General features: G+C 39.9%; 1 protein-coding gene across 1 annotated transcript in view; it reads left to right on the forward strand.

Annotated features, from left to right (window-relative positions):
• SPEF2 (sperm flagellar 2) overlaps positions 1-27,933 on the forward strand; it is a 174,163-nt gene that overhangs the window by 110,339 nt on the left and 35,891 nt on the right. The window contains exons 25-29 of the mRNA XM_059916221.1: positions 1,088-1,268; positions 5,063-5,210; positions 7,398-7,526; positions 9,560-9,698; positions 12,377-12,606. Of these exons, the coding sequence (XP_059772204.1) occupies positions 1,088-1,268; positions 5,063-5,210; positions 7,398-7,526; positions 9,560-9,698; positions 12,377-12,606 (827 nt within the window). The remainder of the gene's footprint in view (positions 1-1,087; positions 1,269-5,062; positions 5,211-7,397; positions 7,527-9,559; positions 9,699-12,376; positions 12,607-27,933) is intronic.

Genomic DNA, 27,933 nt, shown 5'->3' on the forward strand with positions numbered 1-27,933 from the left:
TGTCCTGCCCCTAGGTTCTTCAGAACCAGTTTTGGTTTTTTTCTTTTAGATTCCATATATATGTGTTAGCATACAGTATTTGTTTTTCTGTTTTTCTCTTTCTGACTTACTTCACTTTGTATGACAGACTCTGGGTCGATCCACCTCACTACAAATAACTCAATTTCGTTTCTTTTTATGGCTGAGTAATATTCTGTTGTATATATGTGCCACATCTTCTTTATCCATTCATCTGTTGATGGACACTTAGGTTGCTTCCATGTCCTGGTTATTGTAAATAGAGCTGCAATGAACATTGTGGTACATGACTCTTTTTGAATTATGGTTTTCTCAGGGTATATGCTCAGTAGTGGGATTGCTGGGTCGTATGGTAGTTCTAATTTTAGTTTTTTAAGGAACCTCCATACTGTTCTCCATAGTGGCTGTATCAATTTACATTCTCACCAACAGTATAAGAGGGTTCCCTTTTCTCCACACCCTCTCCAGCATTTATTGTTTGTAGATTTTTTGATGATGGCCATTCTGACCGGTGTGAGGTGATACCTCACTGTAGTTTTGAATTGCATTCCTCTAATGATGAGTGATGTTGAGCATCCTTTCATGTGTTTGTTGGCAATCTGTATATCTTCTTTGGAGAAATGTCTATTTAGGTCTTCTGCCCATTTTTGGATTGGGTTGTTTGAGTTTTTGATATTGAGCTGCATGAGCTGCTTGTAAATTTTGGAGATTAATCCTTTGTCAGTTGCTTCATTTGCAAATATTTTCTCCCATTCAGAGGGTTGTCTTTTTGTCTTGTTTATGTTTTCCTTTGCTGTGCAAAAATTGTTACGTTTCATTAGGTCTCATTTGTTTATTTTTGTTTTTATTTCCATTTCTCTAGGAGGTATAGGCCATAATACAGCCTTTCATAGTCCTTTCTCCATCTAAAGAGTTCTTCCAAGAAAACTTTGAAAATTGAGATTAAAGCAGGACAACGAAAAAAAAAAAAAAAAAAGCAGGACAACGAAATTCACCAAGTAACATGGACACAAAAATAGAATTCTGTTAAATAAAATCTTTATATTTCTTTTTTGTTGGTTTTCCCAAGAATTCCCCTAGTTCCTCAAAGACCCAATTCTCCAGAGTCAGCTTTATCCAAACCAAAACCAAAAGCCATACTGAAGGGCAAGATCGATTACTCACTGGAAAACATAGAGTTAAACTTTGAGGCCGCTGAGAAGATGGTGATGGACACGTGGCAGCAGTCTTCATTAGCAATATCTCACCTGGTAAGCAGTGCTGGTTACTACGTTTCCTTTCAGTAATACCCTTTCATTAAATTCCAAAGCTGGTAATATGCTATGAACAAAAAATTTACACAATGTTCACAATATAAATCTATACCTCCCAGAAGTGTTTCCTTTTTTTCTGAAAGAAATAAGAAGTGAAACAGTTCAATCAGAAAATATATGAGGTCAAGAAAGGAGTGAACCAACATTTAGATTATTTTCTATGCTGGCCCAGGGCTCCAAGTGCAGGGCTCTACAGGGCCAAGCAGGAAATGTCAGTGAGATGGGTTAAGTATAAGGCAATAGGGTGGAGTGGGACTGTGGCCAAGTGGAAGTAACAACCCCATCTAGAGAGGCACCTAGCCAATCTTGCCATTTAAGAATGGGGTCCAGTAGGGCCCGATTTTGCAGTTTTAAAGTCAGAAATTCAGCCTATCCTTTCTTTAAGTCTTCAGAACTAGTTCCTACCTTGATTCCCAACCAGTTGGTTGTCTGTTTCCTGAAGCCTGAGCCTTCTCTGATTGCATGCTCTTCTAATCCTTGTAGCATTTATTGTCTCTCCCACTTTTGACTCTTAGTATCTAGGTTATTGTTTGTGATTTTTACCTTATTAGTGTTTTCCTGAATACTTAACTAGGTTCTAAAACTTTCTGTATCCACTACACCTAGCATGATGCCCACATCTAACACAGTACTGAGTCCTCAGCACATTCTTGAGATGCTGCTGCCGCTATGCTGGTGACATTGATGTTCATATAAATGATGATGGTCATGGCAAGGGGGATCACCGCAAAGACTACAGCTACCAAGCACCAGAGAGTGGGAAACCGGATCTAGAAGTTCTAAAAAAAGTAGATGAATTATTATCCTTACTGTTAATTGAACATAAAGACAACTTACAAGTCTTATGAATCCCATTAAAATTACCTGGGGAAATGAGATTTTAAATATTAGATTATTAGAAAGAGAGTATCATACAGCACAAAGAGCACTGGCTACACTTCTTGTTTAAGCTGTGTGATTTTAGGAAAATCAGTTAACCTCTCTGAGTCTTCGATTCTTTATCTGTAACATGGGAGACATTCTACCTTATCTTTCCTTTCTTGAATGGTTGAAAAGATCCAATGAAATAATGTATATGAAAGTTTTTTAGACATTAGATATAATAGATTATTATATTAAGAAAGTTATTCAAAACTGTACCACTTTGCTTGTGAACCTTTGAAAACCACATAGAAAGCATAGGAGGAAGGATTGTTTAGTAAGTAATATTCCTAATACTTACATTTGAATCCTGCTTTTATATTTCTAATAGACTTTAATGACTTTGATATTACATGTCTTTAAGTGAACTTTGAATTTCAGATGAGACAGGCCTGATTCAGTAAACTGCTGCAGGGAGAACGGGACCAGCCGAGATCAGGGCAATGGGAATGAGAGCACTTTAACACGGGCTTTTCGCTACACAGCGGTTTTACCAAGAGCTATTCATTTAGTACGTTATGTTAATTTTTAGTAAAACTTTCTTGTAATTAGCAGGTGTGCAATGATTTCAAAGAAATAAGTCATGTTTAACACCCACAGCGTCAAAGCATTATTTCTAGAGTTTCTTCAGCCTTACAAGCTAGATTGCTGGATGTACTGTGAATTATGTTAATTTTTGAAAGAGACCCAGAGGTGTTTGAGGGAAGTGGACCAGAAAAATGCGGATGATGATAATTATCATCATCATCATCATCACAAGGTTGTTTACAGAGGAGAAAAATCCAATTTTAAAGGAAATTGCTAACTCACCGTGGTTTGCAAGAACACATTCAAAACTGAATTGCTTGCAATTTAGGGAAGAATGTTAACAAGTCTGCTTTCAGCTTTACCAAGAATTTGGAAGTACAGTATATATCATGAAATCCATTTTTATCAAAAGAACATCTGATTAAAAAAACGCATACACACCCACAAAAAAACTGCCTTGCTCTCTGAAACATTTCTGCATCCCTCCAAGGTTCTGCTAATACAGAAGAAGCTGTGGGTGTATTCTGTAGCATATGATTATTTTAAAAGAAATTCCATCAATCGATAAGCATTTCCTGGACATCTTCTATGAGCATAGCACAGATGCTAAAAGCTATGGAGAAAACCAAGAAGCAGGGCTGGCTCAGCCTTCCGGAGCGCTCATTTCATTTGGAGATTGGGGACAAGATTTAACACTCGTAGAACAGTTGGGGGCAGTGATATGCTGAGCCGTGGGTATGAAGTGTGGTGGGAATCTGGAGAGGACAGGAATTGGCTGGTCTCTCGCACCCGCAGGACCGCAAGCTTCTTTGAGAGGAGAGATTAGATTGTGCCTTCTTCATCTTTCTATTCACCTCTATGCAACTTCCTGTTTCTCCTCTGGGCCCCTCACCCAATTCTCCCCAGAAATAACATCAGGCTTGGACACAGAAAACACTGCAATAAATAAATAAACTCCCATGGACCTCCATTTCCTCAACAGCTGCCTTATTGAGATTTTTAAGTTTTCAACCATATGTTGCTACTGCCCCCATGGTGTGTGTGGGTTTTCTTTCTTCATTTTGGGAGTCTCGTCTCAGCTGTCATTTCTCAGATTTACAGCTGTAAACGCCCTTCACCTCACCAGGGGCAGGTGAACTTATTTTAGCAGGTCCAGTCTTTCTCTTTTTTATTTTTTTAATTTTGATTTTATATTGGAGCATGGTTCATTAACAATGTTGTGTTCGTTTCAGGTGTACAGCAAAGTGATTCAGTTATACATATACATGTATTTATTCTTTTTCAAATTCAATACCACTCCTGGGCATATATCCGGAGAAAAACATGGTTCAAAAGGTCCAGTCTTTCTAACTGCAGGCACAGCCCCAGCTGTACAAGCCCCAAGACAAGGTTTTCCTGCTGCCTGCAGAGCAGAGCCAGCCTCATAGGCGAGATGAAGGGATCCCAGCGGCACTTCGCACACCTCCCTGTCTGCCCGCCTTTCATCAGCTATTGTATTGTGACCACACAACTAATCTCTCATACCAGGAAATCTATGAGAGTGAAAGAAGGAGGGTGCTGATATGGAGAGAAGCTGAAATTTCCCCCAAGTAGAGGAAGTTAAGAAGCAGCGATGCAGTTAGCCTGTGGGACAGGTCATCCTCATGAACACTGCACCTTGGTGGGGTGATGTCTAGTGTTAAAATAGAATGGAAGCCCAGGATTCAAGTGTCCATGAGCCCAATTAATACAGGGCATGTGCCCCCAAAACTTGGTTGGAGGACAGGAAAAATTCTCACCAGTTTTATGTATGAAGCACAGACACACATAAAATACATAGGCAGATACCCTTCTGCAGTATTAAAATTTCAGGAAGGGGAATGTGGTTAGGAGAAACTGACTTAAAAACAATCAATAATGAAAAAAAACCTGAGAAACAGTGATATAGAGGAATGCCCCAGGTTGAAGACCAAGAAATAACAGGAACTTGGAAGAATAGTGGGTGTTAAATCCATAGGGTCTGAGATTAAAAAGAAAGAAATGTTTGCGTAACTAAAGACGAATGGCAGGCAGGGCTTGAGAAAGTGAGTGGCCTCCACACAGGTGGCCTCAGGAAAGCTACATCTTGGGACAGAAACAGGTTTCCATTCAAGTAGAATCTTTTAAATCTTCTGTAAAGATTGAGTACATGGCATGTTTGCTGTAGAATGAGGTTTCAATGGAATTGGGTGACGGCTAAATCCAAATGGCTGTAGTCTTTCATAAATGTTGTATTAACTGAAATGTTGCTCTTATACAACCAGGTGGCTGCTGAAATTCATCAGAGGCTCATGGAAGAAGAAAAAGAAAACCAGCCCGCAGACGCAAAAGAAAAACCTCCTCAGGTAGCTGCAAATAAAAAAGTGAAAAAGGAGCCGCCCAAGAAAAAAAAAGAGGACAAAAAAGGAAAAGGTATTCACGGCTTTAGCATCCAGAACCCTGGATGCTTAACCTCTCCTTGTTGGAGAACAAGCACTTAACCAGGCACAGGAGCCTCTGAGCTACTAGAATGCTGTTCATTAGGTTTTACTTCGAGACCCAGTCTTCTGTGAGCCGGAGTGTTAGCTGGCAAACATTCTCCATGCCAGCATTTCTCCGAATAGCCAAGTGTATCCAGGGTGAAATAAATCTCAAAGACAGTTTTGAACATGTGAAAAGAACTCCAAGATGACACTATGTAATCTGAAAAGTGTGTGCAAGAGGGCTGACACTGGCTGCCTTAATCAAGAAAGGGTTAAAAGCTAATTCTGAGTATGTAAATTTCAGGTCTAATTCAGGTTTCAGGTTTCATTCAAGCAAGTCCTTCTGCCCTGGAGGCCTCCTACCTAAAACTCAGCCTCAGAGGCAGGATGGAATGAAAAAGAGAAAGGGTGGGCTCTACCACAAACATTACCCTCCCCTCTGAATGTTTCCACTTGTACATTTTTGCAGTGACTTGAGGCAAGAGAGGAAGAGAGGGAAGCACATGAGCAAAAGTCCTTCCACTGATCAGTTGCTCCTGATGTGTTTGTTAGGCCCCCGCCGTGCAGAACATGCTGAGGATGTGTACTAAGGACACAGTGGTAAACTTAAAAAAACAGAAACGTGGTCCCTGCCCTGATAGGACTGTAGTCTAATGGCAGAGACAGACATGTGACCGATCATTGTTCTTTATGGGGGAGGTAGAGGTCCCTGGAGAGTGCGGTTATCTCACTCCATCTGAGGGGTAGAAAATGCTTTCCAGATGGAGTCCATCCAAGCAGCTAGAGTAGGAGTTAAGACAAAGCCCTCAGGATGGGGGTTGGGGGAGGTGGTGGCCCCTGAAGCCAAGGAAAGGGCAGCCCCACAGTAAAGAACAGGCGACCTTGGTCCATTTCAGATGGTGAACATAAAGGAAATAAGCAGCATTTGAAGGAAATGCTTCCGTTTACTTTAATGGAATAATTGGTTGGGTCCAATCTCTTAATTTCACAGATGTTAAAACAGAAACCCAGAGAGATTAAGGGCTCTTTCATCTGTAATTTATACTTACCTTCACTATTGAAATTAACACATCTTATTACAATTTCTTTGTTTACATTTGTCTTCTTCCCAAAATTTGATCCCCTTGAGATCAGACCTTCAAGAAAGATTTATTGAACTAAGTAGAATAGTACAAGCTGGGCCTGCAGCTAGAATCTCACTGCCATTTCTTATGGGCAAATTCTCAAACACTGACAAATTCTTTTTTTTTTTTTGTAATTTATTTTATTTTTGGCTGCGTTGGGTCTTTTGTTGCTGCGCACGGGCTTTTCTCTAGTTGTGGTGAGCAGGGGCTACTCTTCCTTGCGGTGCGCGGGATTCTCATTGCAGTGGCTTCTCTTGTAGCAGAGCAGGGGCTCTAGGCACTCGGGCTTCGGTAGTTGTGGCTCGTGGGCTCTAGAGCGCAGGCTCAGTAGTTATGGCGCACGGGCTTCGTTGCTCCGCGGCACGTGGGATCTTCCTGGACCAGGGCTCAAACTCATGTCCCCTGCATTGGCAGGCAGATTCTTAACCACTGCGCAACCAGGGAAGCCCAAACACTGACAAATTCTTATTTTCTAATTCTCGTGTGTAATCATTGAAGTACTTGTATTAAAGCACTAGTTAAAAGACAATGAAGTAGATTGCGAATTCTTGGCCATCAGCTACATTTCCACCGTATCTGTTTGAGGTTATTCTCTGATCTTCTCTTGATGAGGACCTGGGAAACACTTGGCCAATACAAGTATCCCTTGTGAAGTGGTACTTCTCCAGGTGGCCAACGCTATGTTGGGGTTTGCTAATTTCTGTCCCCAAACACTAAGTTGCATCCTCTTTGGTGTCTGTAACCCTGTCTGCACGAGCCACACACCTCATTTTTCCATGATGCTAGACGAATGGGGAATTATTATATGTGTCCAGCCAGACACCACATGGAGAATTCTCAAGGAAAGATTATCAATATTTCATCACTCACACTGTCTGGACCGGGGTCTCTCCTTTCCAAATCACCAGACGTGTATTGCCCTGCACACCCCACTTTGTACTCATTTTATCCAAGTCCCTTCGTGTACACTTGTATGTTGGCAGGTAACTCAGCACGTTTCATTGCCCTTTCAGGTAAATCCCCACCTATGGCAGAAACCGCTCCTGTAATAGTAACAGCAGAGGAGGCTGAAGAAACGGAAATAAAAAACAAACTGAGGCTCAGAATAAAGGAAGAGCATCTTGCTGCCCTGCAGTTTGAAGGTAGCAATTGGAAAGAACTAAGACGATACTTTTAAGTAGAAAACAGACCAGTAGGCAAACAGCCCCTGGCTGGCTTTTGTCTATGAGGACACAAAGCAAACTAACTGAAAGGTACAACATTCAGTTGGCTGTTTTCATGTGACCCTATGAAGACTAGATCTGACTGTCGTATGATTGTCTGCTGGGATCTCAAAAAGGGAATTTGGGAGGAGGTTAGGAGAGCACCAGAAGTAATTAAAATCTCAAAGAAAAGAAACAAAAGCAGTATTTTAGATTTGGTGTGATTTTACAGGCTGGGAGAAAGCTTGGGGCTACCTAAGGAGGTGCTTCTATTTTATAATAAGAATAATTTAGGCCTCTCATTAGGAAAGTAAACCCTGACTAAAGGCTAATGGGTCCTGAATGTGAGTTCTTGGGAACAGGGACCACAGAAGAGCCAGTCATGGATCAATAATGTTCAAGGGACTCCTTCTCTAAAGAGAGCAGCAATTTTACAAGACATAGTCTCCTTCTGGCTCTTCCAGTTGTCTTATAATAAATTCAAAATGGAATTTGAAAAGATCAAGAAATTGAGCCAAAGTATCCTAATTGGAAAGAAACCATGGTCAATATACTAGATGTCAAAACCATAAAAATGCAGCATTGGGTAAGCTGGGACCCATTAACTACTCAATGACAATTAACTACTAAAGATGCTTTCCACCCCTTGCTTCCCTCCTTTTCTCCCTCTCTCCATCCTCCTACCACCTGCTTTCATAATTCCAAGTGTAAAATCTGAAGGATGTTGAACACAGGAAGTCAGGACACATGCTTGTCCCGTTGCCCATCCCCACGTCTGCTTTCAGTAGCTAAGCATGCTTCATCCTTCAGTTCATTCCATACGTGGTCCCTAGTGTAGCTAAATTCACTCATTTATATAGTAAATGTTCACTGAGTTTCTACTATGTGCCAGGTCCTGTAGTAGTTGAAAGAAATATACACATATATATATACAAACACAAAACAACAAGCAAAAATAAAACCCGATCTAGAGGAAGAGAAATGCAAACAATCACTTATAATACCTTGTGATATTGGGGTTAGGCGGACAGGACAAAGGAAGCATGGCGGGAGTCAAGAAAGACTTCCGAGCAGATGAATTCATGCTTGAGCAGAGCTGGAAGAATGTGGAAAATGTGCGCAGGGGATGGGGGGGGGGGGGGGCGGGAGGGGCAGGGATGGGGGAGGAGAGCTAGGTGACTGGTGGGGAGTAGCTGCGGAGTCTGAAGCACATTCTGGGAAGGAGTGATCAGGGAGGTGGAGGGTCACATAGGCCCTGCCCAGAAAGTTACATTTCCTTTATGGCGACTGGGAGCTAGTGAAGAATTCTGAGCAGAAAGCACCTGTGAGCACGTGCGCAGGTGAGCTGTGTTACTCTGGGGCGGGTGGAAGTGGATTTGGATTTGAGGAGGGGAAAGGAACTTGGAGAAAGCAGGACAGAGGCGGTTGCTGTAGCTGAGGCGAGACATAAAGCAGTGCCCAAACGCGGTGATAGAAAAAGCAAGGAAGAAAGATTGGACAGATATTTTAGAGGAAAATCCACAGACCTCACTGTGTGCCCAGAACATCAATGGGCACTGGGACCATGGGCTTCGCCCTCCTGTCACCTGTGCTGAGAAGGATGATGGCGTCGCTTTCCCAAGGTCCTGAGACGGGGGAGATCCAGAGACTTAGTACCCTCCCCCTTTTTGAAATTCAGAAATTATCTATTTGTGTTTTCCCATTCCAATTTATCAAAGGGTATATTTCAATAAAGTGCAATTACGTGTAAAGCTGAATTATAGTTTTGGTTTAAATAAACTGTCAAACGACTCTAACCACGCATTGTTTTGTTTCTGAGATGGATAGGGTATTAGTTATCCATACTGGTATATCAAGTGTATGCCTTAAGTTTCACAGACTAAAACGTAATTGGTTTAAAATTGAATTTGGCTAATCAGAAAATGCATGACATATAAAACATGTAAAAAATGTTTGTTTCTCTTTTTAAATAGAGATAGCTGCACAGTTCAGACTTGAACTGATCAAGGTAAAAGCATTGGCTTTCCTGGAAGAGTTAGTAACAAAGGCAGTTGATGTATATAAACTCATGGAAAAGTGGCTCGGTGAGAGGTACTTGAAGGAAATGGCCAGGTAAAGTACAGTGTGACTTTTAAAAATATTTTAAAATATTTACTTTGTTAATTCCTGAAGACCAAAATTGACAAAGATTTTTAAGGTGTTTACAAACTTGAATTATATTTACAAATAGAAATTTTGACCTTTTAGGAAATCACATATGCATTTGTGTTGCCTCTTTTTAACAATAGTAAGTCATGTATCAAAGGGCGCTATTGCACATTATTTATAAATTTGGTTTTCACACTGCTCAGTGAGGACCTTAGTTTACAAGGTAAAACTATAAGCAATTTAAAAATATTTTTTAGAAGTAGTATAATGTTTCATATCTTTCTAATGCCAGACTTATTAGTCAGGGCTAATGAATGGGAGATGAAGTCATTCACAGGAATGTTTTACCCTTTAGGCCGATTCCCTTGTGACAGCCAGTTCTATTTTTCTATTGGGTTCCAAAGGCTTTCCAGATCCTCATTGCTAGTGAGGGACAGCAAGTCTCATCCTCTTAATTCTCCCCTGAAAGGCATAAAGAGGCAGCTCAGCAGGGCGGAAACAGCCCTCAACAGAGAGTCAGGAAACGTGATGGTCCAGGAGATGGGGAATCTCTCCTTGTCCACATATTACAGCATGCCTAACCACTTCGGGCCCCACAGGCCTCATCTGTAAAAGAAAACACTCCAACCAGGCTATTTTAAAGGTTTCTACTAGATCTAGATTCTGTGATACACTACAGTTTGCAATAAACATTTACTGAAAATTTGGAAGTTGTGGCATACATAGTATACAAATGGCAAGTATTCTCAGAAGCAACATTGGCCAGCTAGAAGACAGTTGTTAGGGTTTGTTTTCTCCAGTCCTTGTCTCAAAATGAAAGTTCTGTTGTAAAATCCTCAGCCTAGTTGTTTGTATCTGTTGCTCTATAGTAAAACACACACACAGACACACACACACACACACCTCGGCCTGGTAACCTCACTGCAGTAGTGCTTAAAATAATTTGTCAGCTACTCATCAGCATTGTGAAGCAGTGATGTTCAGTTCCGTTCTCTGCCTGCTGCCTACAAATGAAAGCATATCTTCTTCATTCTTAGGGTTCACAGCACCCATCCTTGTGGTCACGTCAAGAGGCACATGGCCAAGTTTCTTTTTTTTATCAGATGAACTCATATTTCTCAGATTTATTTTTTGCGTGTGTGTGAGGTCAGGTATATATATCTGACCTCTGAATATGGCCACAAGAAATTAAAACCTAGGACTGTCCAGCTATGCTTTCTCTTTTGGTTCTTGCAAAAATTCTCCAGTGATAAGAAAAAAAAGAACAGTGAGACCTAGCAGATCCCTTTGAACTTCAGATCCCACTTTCCATTTTCATGGGATTTCCCTAGCCCCTCCTCCCCGCCCGCCCTTTCTGAGAAGGTTACTCTTGGTAACCTTCCACTAGATGGCACACTTATTTTGCTGTGCTGGCTCTGGCTGGGTGTCTACATTTGGAGTCCCTCCTCACTCAGAGCTACAAGCTCTGTAGCTCTCCAGTACCCTTTTCCTTTGCTTCCAGCACATAAACACCATCAAACAAAAAGTACCTGGATAATACAGACTATATGGGCACTCACAAATACAGTGTGCCGGAATTAAATTCCAGACTGTCTTTTGAAAGAAAGTGACTAATATTATTTTTTTAATTTTCAGTATACAAATATTTGGTGTTCCAGAGTTATATAAAAGCAGATTAAATGTGCATTTTTCTGCCATGTTCAATCTTTATTGCAAGATATAAGTAAGATTCTTTCTGTAATACAGTGATATTGTACTTATGTATAAAAGTTCTCTGGCCTTTAAAGTGACCTTTAATTAAGGCCATAACTGTAATCCCCAGTACAGCCTAAATCTATGCCCCATGTGATTTCACATGAATAACCATAAGGTATGGAGTCGTGTGTTTTTGGCTCCATTGCAAAGATGAGGAAATCAGAGAGCTTGAGTCACTTCCCAAGGACCCATGGCTGGAGAGGGGTCTGCAATGAGAGCTCAGCTTCCAGGGCTCTTCCCACTGCACCACAAGGTTCCGAACTACTGCTGCTTATACCACGTGATTTAGCTGGGAATTGTTATTCTCTGTGAAGATAGCAAAGCAATTTCAATGGGTTATCTCCTCAGAATCCACTCTGTCAAATGTGTCTTCGATAACATCAAACTCCTTGATATAAAGTTAGAGAAAAGCCACTTTTCTAGACATCCATTATCAAATTTGACTCACTTTACATACAATTTGTCCCGATTCCAAATAAATGTGTTATTCTAACAGTCATATTTTACAGGCTTTTCTGTCATATAACCTTATTCTGGTTCATACTTAAAATGAATACATCTATTGACATAATCATTTATATAGTAAAATATGTTCTAATAAAACCATTTTAGTGGAGTCTCTTTTTGCTCAGCTTTGTATAAAATGTGTAACTCTTAGCCCTGGATGAGCATGTATTTTATTTCTAATCTACATTTATTTATTTATACCCTACCTTTTTACAAACGGTTTTGAGGAGAAATTAAAATTTTTTAATCATGCGGATTGAATTTTCTAGCTTAGCCAAAATTTCTAATGTGTTAACTCTGTGTGTATATCTAATAAGCAAACGCTATTAATCTGATAGTATTTTTAATGAGGATAACCCTATTCATTTTTCCACTTTCAGTGTGGAAAAATTAACTGAGGTAGCTCGCTATCACATTGAAACATCAACCAAAATTCAGAATGCACTTTATTTAGACCAAGAAGATTTCTGCATTAACGGCGATATAAAAGTCTTTCCAGACCTATCTCCTCCGATACGCCCTCCACCTGTAGAAAGGGAAGAAAATGGCACCCTGACCATCGAACGGCTTGGCAATCTTCGGGATCAGTTCTTAGAGATAGCACCCAAAGGTAGGAAAAGTAATTATTATGAAAAGAGCACAAAATAAGGTTAAGATTAACCAGGATGGCAATCCTCTGTCCACAAGTAAAACAGCCCTCTGGGATTGTGTGGCACTAAAACAAGCCCTTGATTCTTTCTAATTTATCTCATATTTGCTTCATACAACATAGATCTGAATTAAACAGAGCAAGACAGTGGCTAATACATAGGCAGTGCAGTGATCCTCATCCCTGGTAATTCTCCTCTCCTGCCCTCCCTGCCCCTGGCTGGCAGATGGGTAAATATGAGTATTACTCTGTCTGGCAGTTGAGAGACCGTCTTTGTACATACTTCTAGTTTAAGTTTTGTACTGGGATTCTGAGTTTGTGTTTCTGTCTCCCCCACTAGTCTGGGAAGGGAGACCAGGGAGTAGAGAATTTCCCTTTTATATTTGCCTTTTCCCTCAATGTTTCATAGACCAAAAGCAGAACCTTTGTCAACACATATTTGCTTGATTGATTAATTAATTAATCTGTTCACATGTAAGTGTACATGTTATTTTCTGCACACAAATTCTTGATTTCCTTCACATTTTATTATTATGGCTCTGTAGCATCTACACAGGCTTTTTTTTTTTAATTTGGAATCTTTCTACTTATAGATATTCATCAATGAATTCCATCAGTTGATAGCACAATTAATTCTGACAGAACATGTAGGATTATCATCTCCACGTTATAGGTCAGGATACTGAGTCACAAGCAGTTGAGAACTTGCCTATGGTCACATATCAATCAGGACTCTTCAGGTTCAAAGGTTTTGCCCCTTCTCGCTAAACTAAGTTGTCTCTCATAAAGAGGTTTATCTTCTAACATCTCCTACTTACTGGAACATCATTACTTTTCCCTAGAGAATAGTCAACTGACATTTGTCTAGTACTAACACAATTTCACTTTCATAATGGTTATACTTCACTTATTTTTTTAAAGTTCAGTATTCCCAGAAGACCACATTAGATCTCATTAGTCAAAAGAGTATTACTTTACTTTAAGTCTGAAGACTTCCTTGCTAAGCCCAGTGGGTGAAACAGGTGTAACCATTTCCCTGGGTAGACCCCTACCCTAGCAAGTGTCACCTCATCTAATCAGCTTGAGTGGGTCTACACCTCCAAGATATAAAGGCACACACTACAACAGTGGATGAACACCAACTCAGGTTGGCAGCATTTAGGCAGGAAGCAGCTGGTCAAAAACATATGGCCATCAGCCGGTACAGGAAAAAATCTCAGTTGTATAAACCCAGCTCATGAAATCCCTTCAGTCCTTCAGTCAGGTAGATTCCATCCTCTTTCCCTTTGTGTGGGCTTACAATGTCTTTTTATTACGTATTTCCTTCTTCAAAGTTGCTTTTGCTCTTCATTTTATCCATATTGTTTACATATAAAATAAGAAAAAGTATATGAAGTATAATTTGCTTTAATCCTAAACTAGGGTGACTAGAAGCTGGTCAAAATTTAAAGTTTTGGGGGGCATTTGAGTAGGTGGAAAATTATCAACCACTCATAATCCCTTTCAGAAAGGACCTTAGTATTCATGGCGATAATTGAAATACATTCTTGGATCCAACCTCAAAATCAAAGTTTGCATTTCAACTAAAAGTTTAAACATAAATTACAAATATCAGTTACAACTTGACATAACGTATGTCTTAGAAGATTAACTCTAGAAACTGTTGAGACTAAAAGATGTCAACTGATACATTTATCTATTTTCAGAGTTTGGTAGCATACAACGGCTTTCAAAGTATGGTAGGAAGAGGAAGGAAGGGAGAAGAAAGAAAGGGAGGTAAAGGAGAAGGGTGATAGTTATGTATATATATATATATATATTTTAAAGTAGGTGTAAAAGGAAAACCACTTGCCCTAGGGACTTAGAGTGTAATTTGAAAAGGCAAGCAAAGAAGAAGAAAATATAAACTTCTATTTAGGTTCTCCTCTGGAACAGAATCTGAACTTGATAAAAGTGCTCAAGAATGCAAAGAAAAGGAGAATCAGTGTGCAATGAGGTTGGTCAGGAAAATTGTGTGGAAAAACACCTTGGAGGGAGGAATTGAAAGAAGTAAAGAGTTACTGGATGTCAAGGGTACAGAGGATATTTAAAGTTGGGGGAACAGTCACCAGAAAATGTGTAGGTTTGTGGCTTGAGTATGGATGTTTGAGGGAGGGTCAGGGGCCTCTCTGCTTCTCCCTCCCCAGTTGCATGAACTGCAGGAAAACAGATGCAGAGGTCAATTCTGTCTGGGGAACAACCTCCAGCCACCCAAGCTAGAGAATTATCCAGATTTAAGAATAATTGTTGTAATTAACACAGAATTGACAAAGCTGTACAATACTGTGGGATTTGGGGATCTTGGTGGTACAAAATGAGTTACAGTCTATAAGCAAAGAGTTTAAACCCTTTTCTTTGTTATTGGCTCAGTTATACTATTTGAAAATATATATATTGCGTATGGCACTTTTTAAACACATGTAAAATACTTAGCACAGTACCAGGGGATCTATCAATAGAAATAATATTCATTGTCATCATTTTTCTAATGTATAAAGGGAAGGCAAAGTAATAATAATTCCATTTTCTGGATCCCAGAGTCACAGAATTAGAGGTTCTCTGCGACATCTTAGAAGTCAGGCAGCAAATGTTAATGTTACCCCTGCCTGAAGAAGCCCAATGATTACCACTCACTCCTTCTCCCAGTTCCCCTGGCCCCAAAAACATCCTCTGACTTGAGTCTTTCTTCTTAATTCTTGTTAAAGGATACACACCAATCCATCTTTTACATGAAGTGTTTGTCATATTCCTTCCAAGAATTAGAAAACAATCTTTTATGATACATCCCATGGTATTTACCCTAGAAATCTACAATTTCAAAAGACGATCTTAGTTGAAGTAATAACAATTTTGAAAGTATAGAGCAACTGGCTACAAGTAGTACATTTCTAAATGTGGAATCCTATAGAACTTCCTGCTTGAACTTGAAAATTGCTGTTATTTCTAAGCCAAGAAATGTGAGCATTTTCTTACACTGTTTCACATATTTCCATTTAACCTATGATATTTAAGATGCAAACTTCAAGCTCACTAAAATATATTAAAGTATGGTGAATAGATGAATTTTTTTTCTAGGAAACAACATACATATTTGCATATAACAATCATTATGATACTAAGCCCAAAGTAAGATTTTTTTTTTTAGCAAATCTACAAGGAGTATCAATGTGATTAAGTTATATTTTGTTCCCTCTAATTATGCTACATAAACAAAATTATTCAGGGAAATGGATACTCTTTCATTAAAACAAGTGACTGAATAAATTCTTGTGAATAACTAGTATCAAGATATTAATGGAGAAGATTGGTTCAAGATGGTAGAGCAGAAGGACATGCACTCACTCCACCTTGTGAGAACACTGGAATCACAACTAACTGCTGAACAATCATTGACAGGAAGACACTGGAACTCACCAAAAAAGATACCCCACATCCAAAGACAAAGGAGAAGCTGCAGTGAGATGGTAGGAGGGGCACAATCACAATAAACTCAAATCCCATAACTGCTGGGTGGGTGATTCACAAACTGGAGAACAATTATACCACAGAAGTCTACCCCTTGGAGGGAAGGTTCTGAGCCCCACGTCAGGCTTGCCAACCTGGGGGTCCGGCAGCAGGAGGAGGAATTCCCAGAGAATCAGGCTTTGAGGGGTAGCGGGATTTGATTGCAGGACTTCAACAGGGCTGGGGGAAACAGAGACTCTACTCTTGGAGGGCACACATAAAGTAATGTGCACATCAGGAACCAGGGGAAAGGAGCAGTGACCCCATAGGAGACGGAACCAGACCTACCTGCTAGTTTTGGTGGTTCTCCTGTGGAGGTGGAGGGTGGCTGTGGCTCACCGTGGGGACAAGGACACTGGCAGCAGAATATCTGGGAAGTATTCCTTGGCGTGAGCCCTCCTGGAGTCCACCATTAGCCCCACCAAATATCCTGTAGTCTCCAGTGCTGGGTTGCCTCAGGCCAAACAACCAACAGGGAGGGAACTCAGCCCCACCCATCAGCAGACAAGTGGATTAAAGTTTTACTGAGCTCTGCCCACCAGAGCAACACCCAGCTCTACCCACCACCAGTCCCTCCCATCAGGAAGCATGCACAAGCCTCTTAGATAGCCTCATCCACCAGAGGGCAGACAGCAGAAGGAAGAAGAACTACAGTCCTGCAGCCTGTGGAACAAAAAACACAGGCACAGAAAGATAGACAAAATGAAAAGGCAGAAGACTATGTACCAGATGAAGGAATAAGATAAAACTCAAGAAAAACAACTAAATGAAGTGGAGATAGGCAACCTTCCAGAAAAAGAATTCAGAATAATGATAGTGAAGATGATCCAGGACCTTGGAAAAAGAATGGAGGCAAAGATTGAGAAGATGCAAGAAATGTTTAATAAAGACCTAGACCTAGAATTAAAGAATAAACACCTAGAAGAATTAAAGAACAAACAAAGATAAACAATACAATAACTGAAATGAAAAATATACTAGAAGGACTCAATAGTAGAATAACTGAAGCAGAAGACTGCATAAGTGACCTGGAAGACAGAATTGAGGAATTCACGGCTGTGGAAGAGAATAAAGAAAAAAGAATGAAAAGAAATGGAGACAGCCTAAGAGACTTCTGGGATACTATTAAACGCACCAACATTCACATTATAGGGGTCCCAGAAGGAAAAGAGAGAGAGAAAGGACCTGAGGAAATATTTGAAGAGATTATAGTTGAAAACTTCCCTAACATGGGAAAAGAAATAGCCACCCAAGTCCAGGAAGCACAGAGAGTCCCAGGCAGGACAAACCCAAAGAGAAACATGCCGAGACACATAGTAATCAAATTGACAAAAATTAAAGACAAAGAAAAATTATTAAAAGCAACAAGGGAAAAACAACAAATAACATACAAGGGAACTCCCATAAGATTAACAGCTGATTTCTCAGCAGAAACTCTACAAGCCAGAAGGGAGTGGCACGATATATTTAAAGTGATGAAAGGAAAGAACCTACAACCAAGATTACTCTACTCAGCAAGGATCTCATTCAGATTTGATGGAGAAATCAAAAGCTTTACAGGCAAGCAAAAACTAAGAGAATTCAGCACCACCAAACCAGCTCTACAACAAACGCTAAAGGAACTTCTCTACGTGGGAAACACAAGAGAAGAAAGGGACGTACAAAAACAAACCCAAAACAATTAAGAAAATGGTCACAGGAACATACATATCGATAATTACCTTACATGTGAATGGATTAAATGCTCCAACTAAAACACACAAGCTCTCTGAATGGATACAAAGACAAGAACCATATATACGCTGTCTCCAAGAGACCCGCTTCAGACCTAGGGACACATACAGACTGAAAGTGAGGGAATGGAATATTCCATGCAAATGAAAATCGAAAGAAAGCTGGAGTAGCAATACTCATATCAGATTAAATAGACTTTAAAATAAAGAACATTACAAGAGACAAGGAAGGACACTACATAATGATCAAGGGATCAATCCAAGAAGAAGATATAACAATTATAAATATATATGCACCCAACACAGGAACACCTCAATACATAAGGCAAATGCCAACAGTTATAAAAGAGGAAATCGACAGTAAGGCAATAATAGTGGGGGACTTTAACATCTCACTTACACCAATGGACAGATCATCCAGACAGAAAATTAAAAGGAAACAAAAGCTTTAAATGACACAATAGACCAGATAGATTTAATTGATATTTATAGGACATTCCATCCAAAAACAAAAGATTACACTTTCTTTTCAAGTGCACATGGAACATTCTCTAGGATAGATCACATCTTGGGTCATAAATCAAGCCTCAGTAAATTTAAGAAAATTGAAATCATATCAAGCATATTTTCCGACCACAACACTATGAGATTAGAAATAAATTACAGGGAAAAAATGTAAAAAACACAAACACATGGAGGGTAAACAATACACTACTAAATAACCAAGAGATCACTGAAGAAATCAGAGAGGAAATCAAAAAATACCTGCAGACAAATGACAACGAAAACACGATGATCCAAAACCTGTGGGGTGCAGCAAAAGCAGTTCTAAGAGGGAAGTTTATAGCAATACAATCCTACCTCAAGAAACAAAAAAAATCTCAAATAATCTAATCTTAGACCTAAAGGAACTAGAGAAAGAAGAACAAACAAAACCCAAAGTTAGTAGAAGGAAAGAAATCATAAAGATCAGAGCAGAAATAAATAAAATAGAAACAAAGAAAACAATAGCAAAGATCAATAAAACTAAAGGCTTGTTCTTTGAGAAGATAAACAAAATTTATAAACCTTTAGCCAGACTCATCAAGAAAACGAGGGAGAGGACTCAAATCAATAAAATTAGAAATGAAAAGGAAGTTACAACAGACACTGCAGAAATGCAAAGCATCCTAAGACACTACTACAAGCAACTCTATGCCAATAAAATGACAACCTGAAAGAAATGAACAAATTCTTAGAAAGGTATAACCTTCCAAGACTGAACCAGAAAGAAATAGAAAATATGAACAGACCAATCACAAGTAATGCAATTGAAATGCTGATTAAAAATCTTCCAACAAACAAAAGTCCAGGACCAGATGGCTTCAGAGGTGAATTCTATCAAACATTTAGAAAAGAGCTAATACCCATCCTTCTCAAACTCTTCCAAAAAATTGCAGAGGAAGGAATACTCCCAAACTCATTCTACAAGGCCACCATCACCCTGATACCAAAACCAGACAAAGATACTACAAAAAAAGAAAACTACAGACCAATATCATTGATGAACATAGATGCAAAAATCCTCAACAAAATACTAGCAAACAGAATCCAACAGCACATTAAAAGGATCATACACAACGATCAAGTGGGATTTATCCCAGGGATGCAAGGATTCTTCAATATACACAAATCAATCAATGTGATACACCATATTAACAAATTGAAGAATAAAAACCATATGATCATCTCAATAGATGCAGAAAAAGCTTTTGACAAAATTCAACACCTATTTATGACAAAAACTCTCCAGAAAGTGGGCATAGAGGGAACCTACTTCATAATAAATGTCATATACGACAAACCCAGAGCAAACATCATTCTCAATGGTGAAAAACTAAAAGCATTTCCTCTAAGATCAGGAACAAGACAAGGATGACCACTCTCACCACTCTTATTCAACATAGTTTTGGAAGTCCTAGCCACAGCAATCAGAGAAGAAAAAGAAATAAAAGGAATACAAATTGGAAAAGAAGAAGTAAAACCATCACTGTTTGCAGATGACATGATACTATACATAGAGAATCCTAAAGATGCCACCAGAAAACTAATAGAGCTAATCAATCAATTTGGTAAAATTGCAGGATACAAAATTAATGCACAGAAATCACTTGCATTCCTATACACTAACAATGAAAGATCAGAAAGAGAAATTAAGGAAACAATGCCATTCACCGTTGCAACCAAAAGAATAAAATACCTAGGAATAAACCTATCTAAGGAGATAGAAGACCTGTACTCAGAAAACTATAAGACACTGATGAAAGAAATCAAAGATGACTCAAACAGAGGGAGAGATATACCATGTTCTTGGATGGGAAGAATCAATATTGTGAAAATGACTATACGACCCGAAGCACTCTACAGATCAATGTAATCCCTATCAAATTACCAATGGCATTTTTTACAGAACTAGAACGAAAAATCTTAAAATTTGTATGGAGACACAAAAGACCCCGAATAGCCAAAGCAATCTTGAGGGAAATAAACAGAGCTGGAGGAATCAGACTCCCTGACTTCAAACTATACTACAAAGCTACAGTAATCAAGACAATATGGTACTGGCACAAAAACAGACATATAGATCAATGGAACAGGATAGAAAGCCCAGAGATAAACCCACACACCTATGGTCAACTAATCTATGACAAAGGATGCAAGGATATACAATGGAGAAAAGATAGTCTCTTCAATAAGTGGTGCTGGGAATACTGGACAGCTACATGTAAAAGAATGTAATTAGAACACTCCCTAACACCACACACAAAAATAAACTCAAAATGGATTAAAGACCTAAATGTAAGACTGGACACTATAAAACTCTTAGAGGAAAATATAGGAAGAACACTCTTTGACATAAATCACAGCAAGATCTTTTTTGACCTACCTCCTAGAGTAATGGAAATAAAAACAAAAATAAACAAATGGGACCTAATGAAACTTAAAAACTTTTACACAGCGAAGGAAACTATAACCAAGACAAAAAGAAAACCCTCAGAATGGGAGAAAATATTTTCAAATGAAGCAACTGACAAAGGATTAATCTCCAAAATATACAAGCAGCTCATGCAGCTCAATATCAAAAAACAAGCAACCCAATCCAAAAATGGGCAGAAGACCTAAATAGAGATTTCTCCAAAGAAGATATACAGATTGCCAACAAACACATGAAAGGATGCTCAACATCACTAATCATTAGAGAAATGCAAATCAAAACTACAATGAGGTATCACCTCACACCAGTCAGAAAAGCCATCATCAAAAAATCTACAAACAATAAATGCTGGAGAGGGTGTAGAGAAAAGGGAACCCTCTTGCACTGTTGGTGGGAATGTAAATTGATACAGCCACTATGGAGAACAGTATGGAGATTCCCTAAAAAACTAAAAATAGAACTACCATACAACCCAGCAATCCCACTACTGAGCATATACCCTGAGAAAACCATAATTCAAAAAGAGTCATGTAACACAATATTCATTGCAGCTCTATTTACAATAGCCAGGACATGGAAGCAACCTAAGTGTCCATCAACAGATGAATGGATAAAGAAGGTGTAGCACATATATGCAATGGAATATTACTCAGCCATAAAAAAAATGAAATTGAGTTATTTGTAGTGAGTTGGATGGACCTAGAGACTGTCATACAGAGTGAAGTAAGTCAGAAAGAGAAAAACAAATACCATATGCTAACACATATATATGGAATCTAAAAAAAAAAAAAAATGGTGGTGAAGAACCTAGGGGCAAGACAGGAATAAAGACACAGACATAGAGAATGGACTTGAGGACACGGGGAGGGGGAAGGGTAAGCTGGGAAGAACTGAGAGAGTGGCATGGACATATATGCACTACCAAATGTAAAATAGATAGCTAGTGGGAAGCAGCCACATAGCACAGGGAGATCAGCTCGGTGCTTTGTGTCCACCTAGAGGGGTGGGATAGGGAGGGTGGGATGGAGACACAAGAGAGAGGAGATATGGGGATATATGTATATATATAGCTGATTCACTTTGTTATACAGCAGAAACTAACACACCATTGTAAAGCAATTATACTCCAATAAAGATGTTAAAAAAAAAAAAGAAGTAAATAGCATCACACTAAAATAGAAAAAATAAAAGACACATGCACCCAATGTTCATTGCAGCACTATTTACAATAGCCAGGTCATGGAAGCAACCTAAATGCCCATCAACAGATGAATGGGTAAAGAAGATATGGTACACATATACAATGGAATATTACTCAGCCATAAAAAGGAACGAAATTGAGTCATTTGTAGAGATGTGGATGGACCTAGAGACTGTCATACAGAGGGAAGTAAGGCAGAAAGAAAAAAACAAATATTGTATATTAATGCATATATGTGGAATCTATAAAAATGGTACAGATGAATCGTTTTGCAAGGCAGAAATAGAGACACAGATGTAGAGAACAAACATATGGACACCAAGGGGGGAAAGCATGGTATGGGGGTGGTGGGGGGATGAACTGGGATACTGGGATTGACATATATACACTAATATGTATAAAATAGATAACTAATAAGAACCTGCTCTATAAAAAAAATAAAATAAAATTCAAAAAATTAAAGGTATTAATGGAAAGAAGTAAAGCTTAAGGAGTTTTCACTGAGTACTGGTTACCCATATGAAAATTAAGTCTTCATTAAGATAGTCCTTACTGAAAACAATGGAAAATTTAAAATGCGTCATATACTGTCAAATATCGTATATAAGGGGTGCTTATATTCAGCACTCCTTTCCTTGTCAAATTCTGCCACTTGTCATGATTCTAAATCTCCTTTGGAAAAGGCAATAATTAGACATAAAATACCATTTGTTGATTGTCACACATATGCCATAAAAAATGACCTTATATGTGGTAATCACACAAGATTATGCAAAATGTAATGAAACAACTTGTCATGCTTAGCATTTTTCTTGCCACCCAGCACAGATCTATACTTTAGAATTTTAGAAGCAGCTTAAGTAAGAGAGAGCCTGAATCACCAAGACATTCTTTCCACTGACTGCCCCAAGAATCATTCCCATGAGCATAGTCCCAGCTTAGAAGGGATTTAGTGAGTATTTTCAAAATTATGACAGTAGCCAATATTGGCATGGTGCTAGGCCCTATGTATCAGCCCCCATACTAGCATTTCCACGTTAATACACTTCTTGCCCATGGCTGGATGAGGAAAAAGACCCATCCATGAGTAAGAAGAGTCAGATAGCTCTTTTCAAATCCCCCTTTTGTCAAATGACTGTAGTATGACCTTGGGCAAGTTATTTAACCTCTTTTTGTCACACTTTCCTCATCTGGAAAATGGGGTATTTCATGGGACTGTTATGACCATTAAAGTAATTAATGTATGTAAAGTGTTGTAAAAGCGTCTGGTGCATTGAATGTGCAGTTTAAGTGTGATATAAGCCATTATCACTTAATTATATAATTACAGTAATATTACATTATTATATAATATATAACATTATACAATATTGATACAAACTATGCTTATTATTATCCAAAATGTGAGCTCGGTATCCTGAAGGTGCACATACCCTAGTAGGCACCTGCAGCATTACCCTAGGACAATTTCAGAAAAAACCCACAATACCTGGTGGAATTGAACCATGAGGTATGCGGCTCCCTGGGGACTGTAGCATCCAAAACAAAAACACTCATTTTGTGCACTGCAGTAAGCTCTGGGTAGGTACATCTTGTCCCAAACATCAAGTGCCAGCACATCAGGAAGACAGTCTTTCTCCAAGGGAAGCAATTTGGAGTCTGTTGAAACTAGAACACTTTTGCAGTGTTCCAAAGTCCCCACTTAAACCATAAGAACTCCTTTTCCTTGTAAGCCCATCAGTACTTTATGTAATGCCTATGGAGATTCAGTTCATAGCTATTTTGGCTTCTGCTGAGAGGCTATCAAGAGAGAACACCATCCAGCAAATTCTGTACCCTCACTCCTTCTTCAAGGGACGCAGCATTTAGTTGTTCAAGACCTGTAACTTTGTTCTAAAAACTGACAAGGGTCCCTCCTTCAAACTCCTCTTAGAGACCCTTAGAATCAGTGACTGGTCTCAGAGATAGGGCACAAATTCAGGAAGTCTAGGATGTACTGGCCAGGCTAGATCATCCAGCTACGTGGTTTTTACAGGAATTCAAGGAGGAAGTAGTTGTTACTGCCTGTGTGGGTCAGCAAAGGCTGTAGCCCATGGGAAGCTTTTGGATAGAACTTTCCAGGAAGCGAAACAGGGGCGGAGTATTCCAGGCACCGGGGAAAATGGAATCTACATTGAGATTTTGACGTTGCATGACATATTTCTGTGATCTGAATCTAAGCAAGCGGAAGGAGTTTACCCGCTGAGAAAACCACAGGGTACCTGGGGGCCACACTCCTTTCTGCTCTCATCCCTAGATTTTGCCACCTGGTTGAGCTATTCCTGTCAGTAACATCAGTCCTTTCTTATCGTACCTTTTCTCAGAAATCTTTCTGTATTTCTTGATTTGTGTAAATGTCAGACTAACTTAATTACCTTTCAGACCAAAATAGGGGGCTTACTTACCTGCAGATACATAGTATCATAGTTTTAGAATTTTCTCAGAGATGCTAAGCCTAGGAAAACCCACAGAGCTTTCTAGTTACTCCGTTCAGGGAACAAGCCAGGTACGCTGACCCCTGCCTCGTGGTTAGTTGAGGCTTTTGGGGGAGACAGTAGCCATCTGCCTCTCTCAGAAACAGTCTGATGGCCCCTCAAAACCATCCGGGAAGGATGCCCTTCTTGTAGTAAGTTGGCCCTACTGCTGCCAGAGAAGATGGCGCTGAGGCAGGAGGAGAGAGGCGTCCAAAGCAAATCCTGCAGACACACTACCCTGCATGTCCTGTGATGCTTGTCTTTCACCTTGGGAAGGAAATGACAGCAAAAGGCCGTGCCCCTCTCCTGCCTGGAGAAACGGATTCTAGGGGGAAGGAGACCATAGCACCCTTTGCCCATAGGAGAAACCTGTAATATGAAGTGTGTAAACGTGGAAGGTAAGACTGCCTGCTAGCGACCGCCAGCTTCACCACATATGACCACTGTGACATTGGACAAATTAATTAACCTCTCTGTGCCCTAGGTTTTTGACCCATAAAATGGTGATGGATACTAGTAGTTGGCCTACTTTCTTAACTATAAAATAGGGATACTGCGTGATGACGATGAAATGATGTAAAGCACTTGGCGTACTAACCAAAATGCCTGCTAAGTAGTAAGCACTCACTAAGATTGTTCCAGGAATAATGAGCAAGTGTAGGGGGGGCAGGGATTAAGCAAAACTGCGGGTAGGCGTTGGTGATTACTTAAAATAACCACATGGAGTTATTTTAAAGGCAGGGATTCTCCAGATGTTGTGAGTTGAGTCACCAAAAAGCAGAAAAGGCCTCAGAAGCTTGACCGTTACCTCCAAAAGAGGAACAATCAATTTTTGAAAACTTGGCTTAAAAAATACCCTTGGCTTGTGTATGATGAGATACTAGATCTTATGTTCTGTGGCCTGTGTCGTAAACACAGAGTGAAGTCGAAGGGAAATCAAGTGAGGTTTTTTTTTTATGGCACCGACAACTTCCGGACTGAATTTCTCAACGTGCACCATCTCAGCGAGGCTCACGCCAAGCCTTCCCTCATGGAAGCGACAAGTGGTTCCCCAGGGAGCAGAATCACCACGGAGCTGATGGTGAGGACCACGAGCAAGGTCACCCTCGGGAGGGTGGAGAACTTGTTCCCATCCTGCCACGCCATTGCCAAGACCAGACGTCCCCTCAACGATTTTATCTGGATGTGCTCGTTGGATGATATGAAGGGTGATGATATTGGCCAGGTATTCAGAACGAACAAATCGGCCAGAATATTTACATAGTATATTGCTGAAGCAGAACGGAGAACTCTAAGAGAGAAATTAGAAAAAAGTAAGTTTTTCTCCGTCCTCAGTGTTGGGATCACAGACAGTTCAATCGAGGAAGCTGACCTTGTGTACGAGCAGTGCGCGTGCGCAGGGAAAGTACACTGCCAAATCGTTGGGGTACAGACGGGGGAAAAGAAGGGACCTCTGGCAATAAAACATGCCACTGAGAAAACTCTAGAGAGAAATCTTCAACTTCGACTGTCGAACCAAGACTGGGCAAAGAAACTGGTTGGTTTCGCAAGTGATGGTGCCCCCGACTCAGAGCAAGAAGACGGCAGTGGGGTGGCCCTGCTTTTAAGAGAAATCCAGCCACGTGCGCTGACTGTGTATTGCTCTGCGCATCAGCTCGCGGTATCTTACAAAGCGGCGTTCCAGAGCGTTCCCCTGTACAATGATGTCAGAGACCTTCTCCGCAGCACTTACCACTTCTATCACAATTCTCCTGTTCATAAGAGTACTCTGGTAATTTCAAAGGCCTTCACCTTCGACCTGTGATGCCTTCTCAAGTAGGAGGCCGGAGGTGGCTTCAAGGATTACAGGCCTCCCTCCAGAACCTTCTCAAAGGATATCAGTTATCCAGCAGCTGCATTCGGTACGTAATTTTGAAATACTGTACTATTTTAGTTTTTTCAGAATAAAAAGAATACTTTTACTGAGCCATTTGAAATAATAATTTTGAGAAAGATAAACCACTGTTTTTTCCTAGCCCATGTTACAGACAAGGGAAGGCAGAAGTGACACCAATCATCAGAAAGCCAAAGACCTTCTAGAGTCCCTCCTGCAGGCAGACATTGTTAAATTTGTCCACTTCTTGCTGGATGTCATTAATGTCCTCAGCATTCTGTCCCATGTCAATCAGAACAGAAACTCTTCAATTGCTGATATATTTGCCACCCTAGATCAACACTGGAAATGCTCAGAATATATCAGACATGGTGAGGAGTCCGGGATGATCTGAGAGTCTATCCAACCAGACAGATGGACTTGGGAAACCATTTTCTAGGTGTTTTTGCACGTAATTGTCCACTTGGGGGATTTTTTTTTCCCTCCCCAGACCAGGGCCAAAAGAACGCCTGGTAGATTCAGTCACACACTTTCAGGGTAACTGCCTCCTCGGAGGAAAGCGAAACATTTCTGACGTGAGAAACTTGGTTTTAACACATCTTATCAAGAGGTTGAGAGGCTGTTTCAGAGATGTCAACCAAGATGTGGTGAAGGCAGCCACGACTGGGAGCTTTAAACTGTGGCCAGCGAAGATAAATCAAGGTAACGTATGAACTCGGGCTCTGACTCTGTTGTTCTTTGATTGTCTGTACACATGTCTTTAAGATATGTGACTTTTTGTTTGGCGTATTGATTGCAGAATTTGGAGAAAAAGAGGTGTCCATCCTGATAGCACATCATGAACCAGTATTGGAAGATGCCAAGGTGAAAATTGAAGAAGTAGACACAGAATGGACCATGTTGAAATTAGAGATTTATGCTAGGTGAGCATAAGTAACCTAGCTGATATTTATAAATATTGGAGTAAAACTTAGGAGTCTCAATCTTTTACATTTTTCCTCCTAGATTTCAGAACATCCACAAACTGACCTGGGATTTTGTGAATTCTGTTTATTTACACAAGTATCCGAACATCCTGACACTCGTGGACCTAGTGCTGAGCCTCCTTGCAAGTTCAGCTGAAGCAGAACGTGGCTTTAGTCAGATGACGGGCACTAAGTCACAAATGCATGCCAAGGTCAAGGCTGATAGCATGACAGATCTCCTGATAATTCAGTTGAATTCTCCAGACATTTATAACTTTGACCCTAGGAAAGCCATTCATTTATGGAATACAAGAACACCATCTTCAACTGGTGACACAAGACCTATCTCGGATTGTTCATCAAACTCACAAAGGCTTGACGAAAGTGATTAGTAATGTGACAAATGTTGACCTCATCACTGATCATAGCAAAAAGAACTATTTTCAAAAACCTGAAAGTTAAAAGTAAAAGTCACCAGTCTTCATA

The sequence above is a fragment of the Balaenoptera ricei genome, chromosome 3 (genome assembly GCF_028023285.1).
Source record: "Balaenoptera ricei isolate mBalRic1 chromosome 3, mBalRic1.hap2, whole genome shotgun sequence".
In the NCBI taxonomy this organism is placed as follows: domain Eukaryota; kingdom Metazoa; phylum Chordata; class Mammalia; order Artiodactyla; family Balaenopteridae; genus Balaenoptera; species Balaenoptera ricei.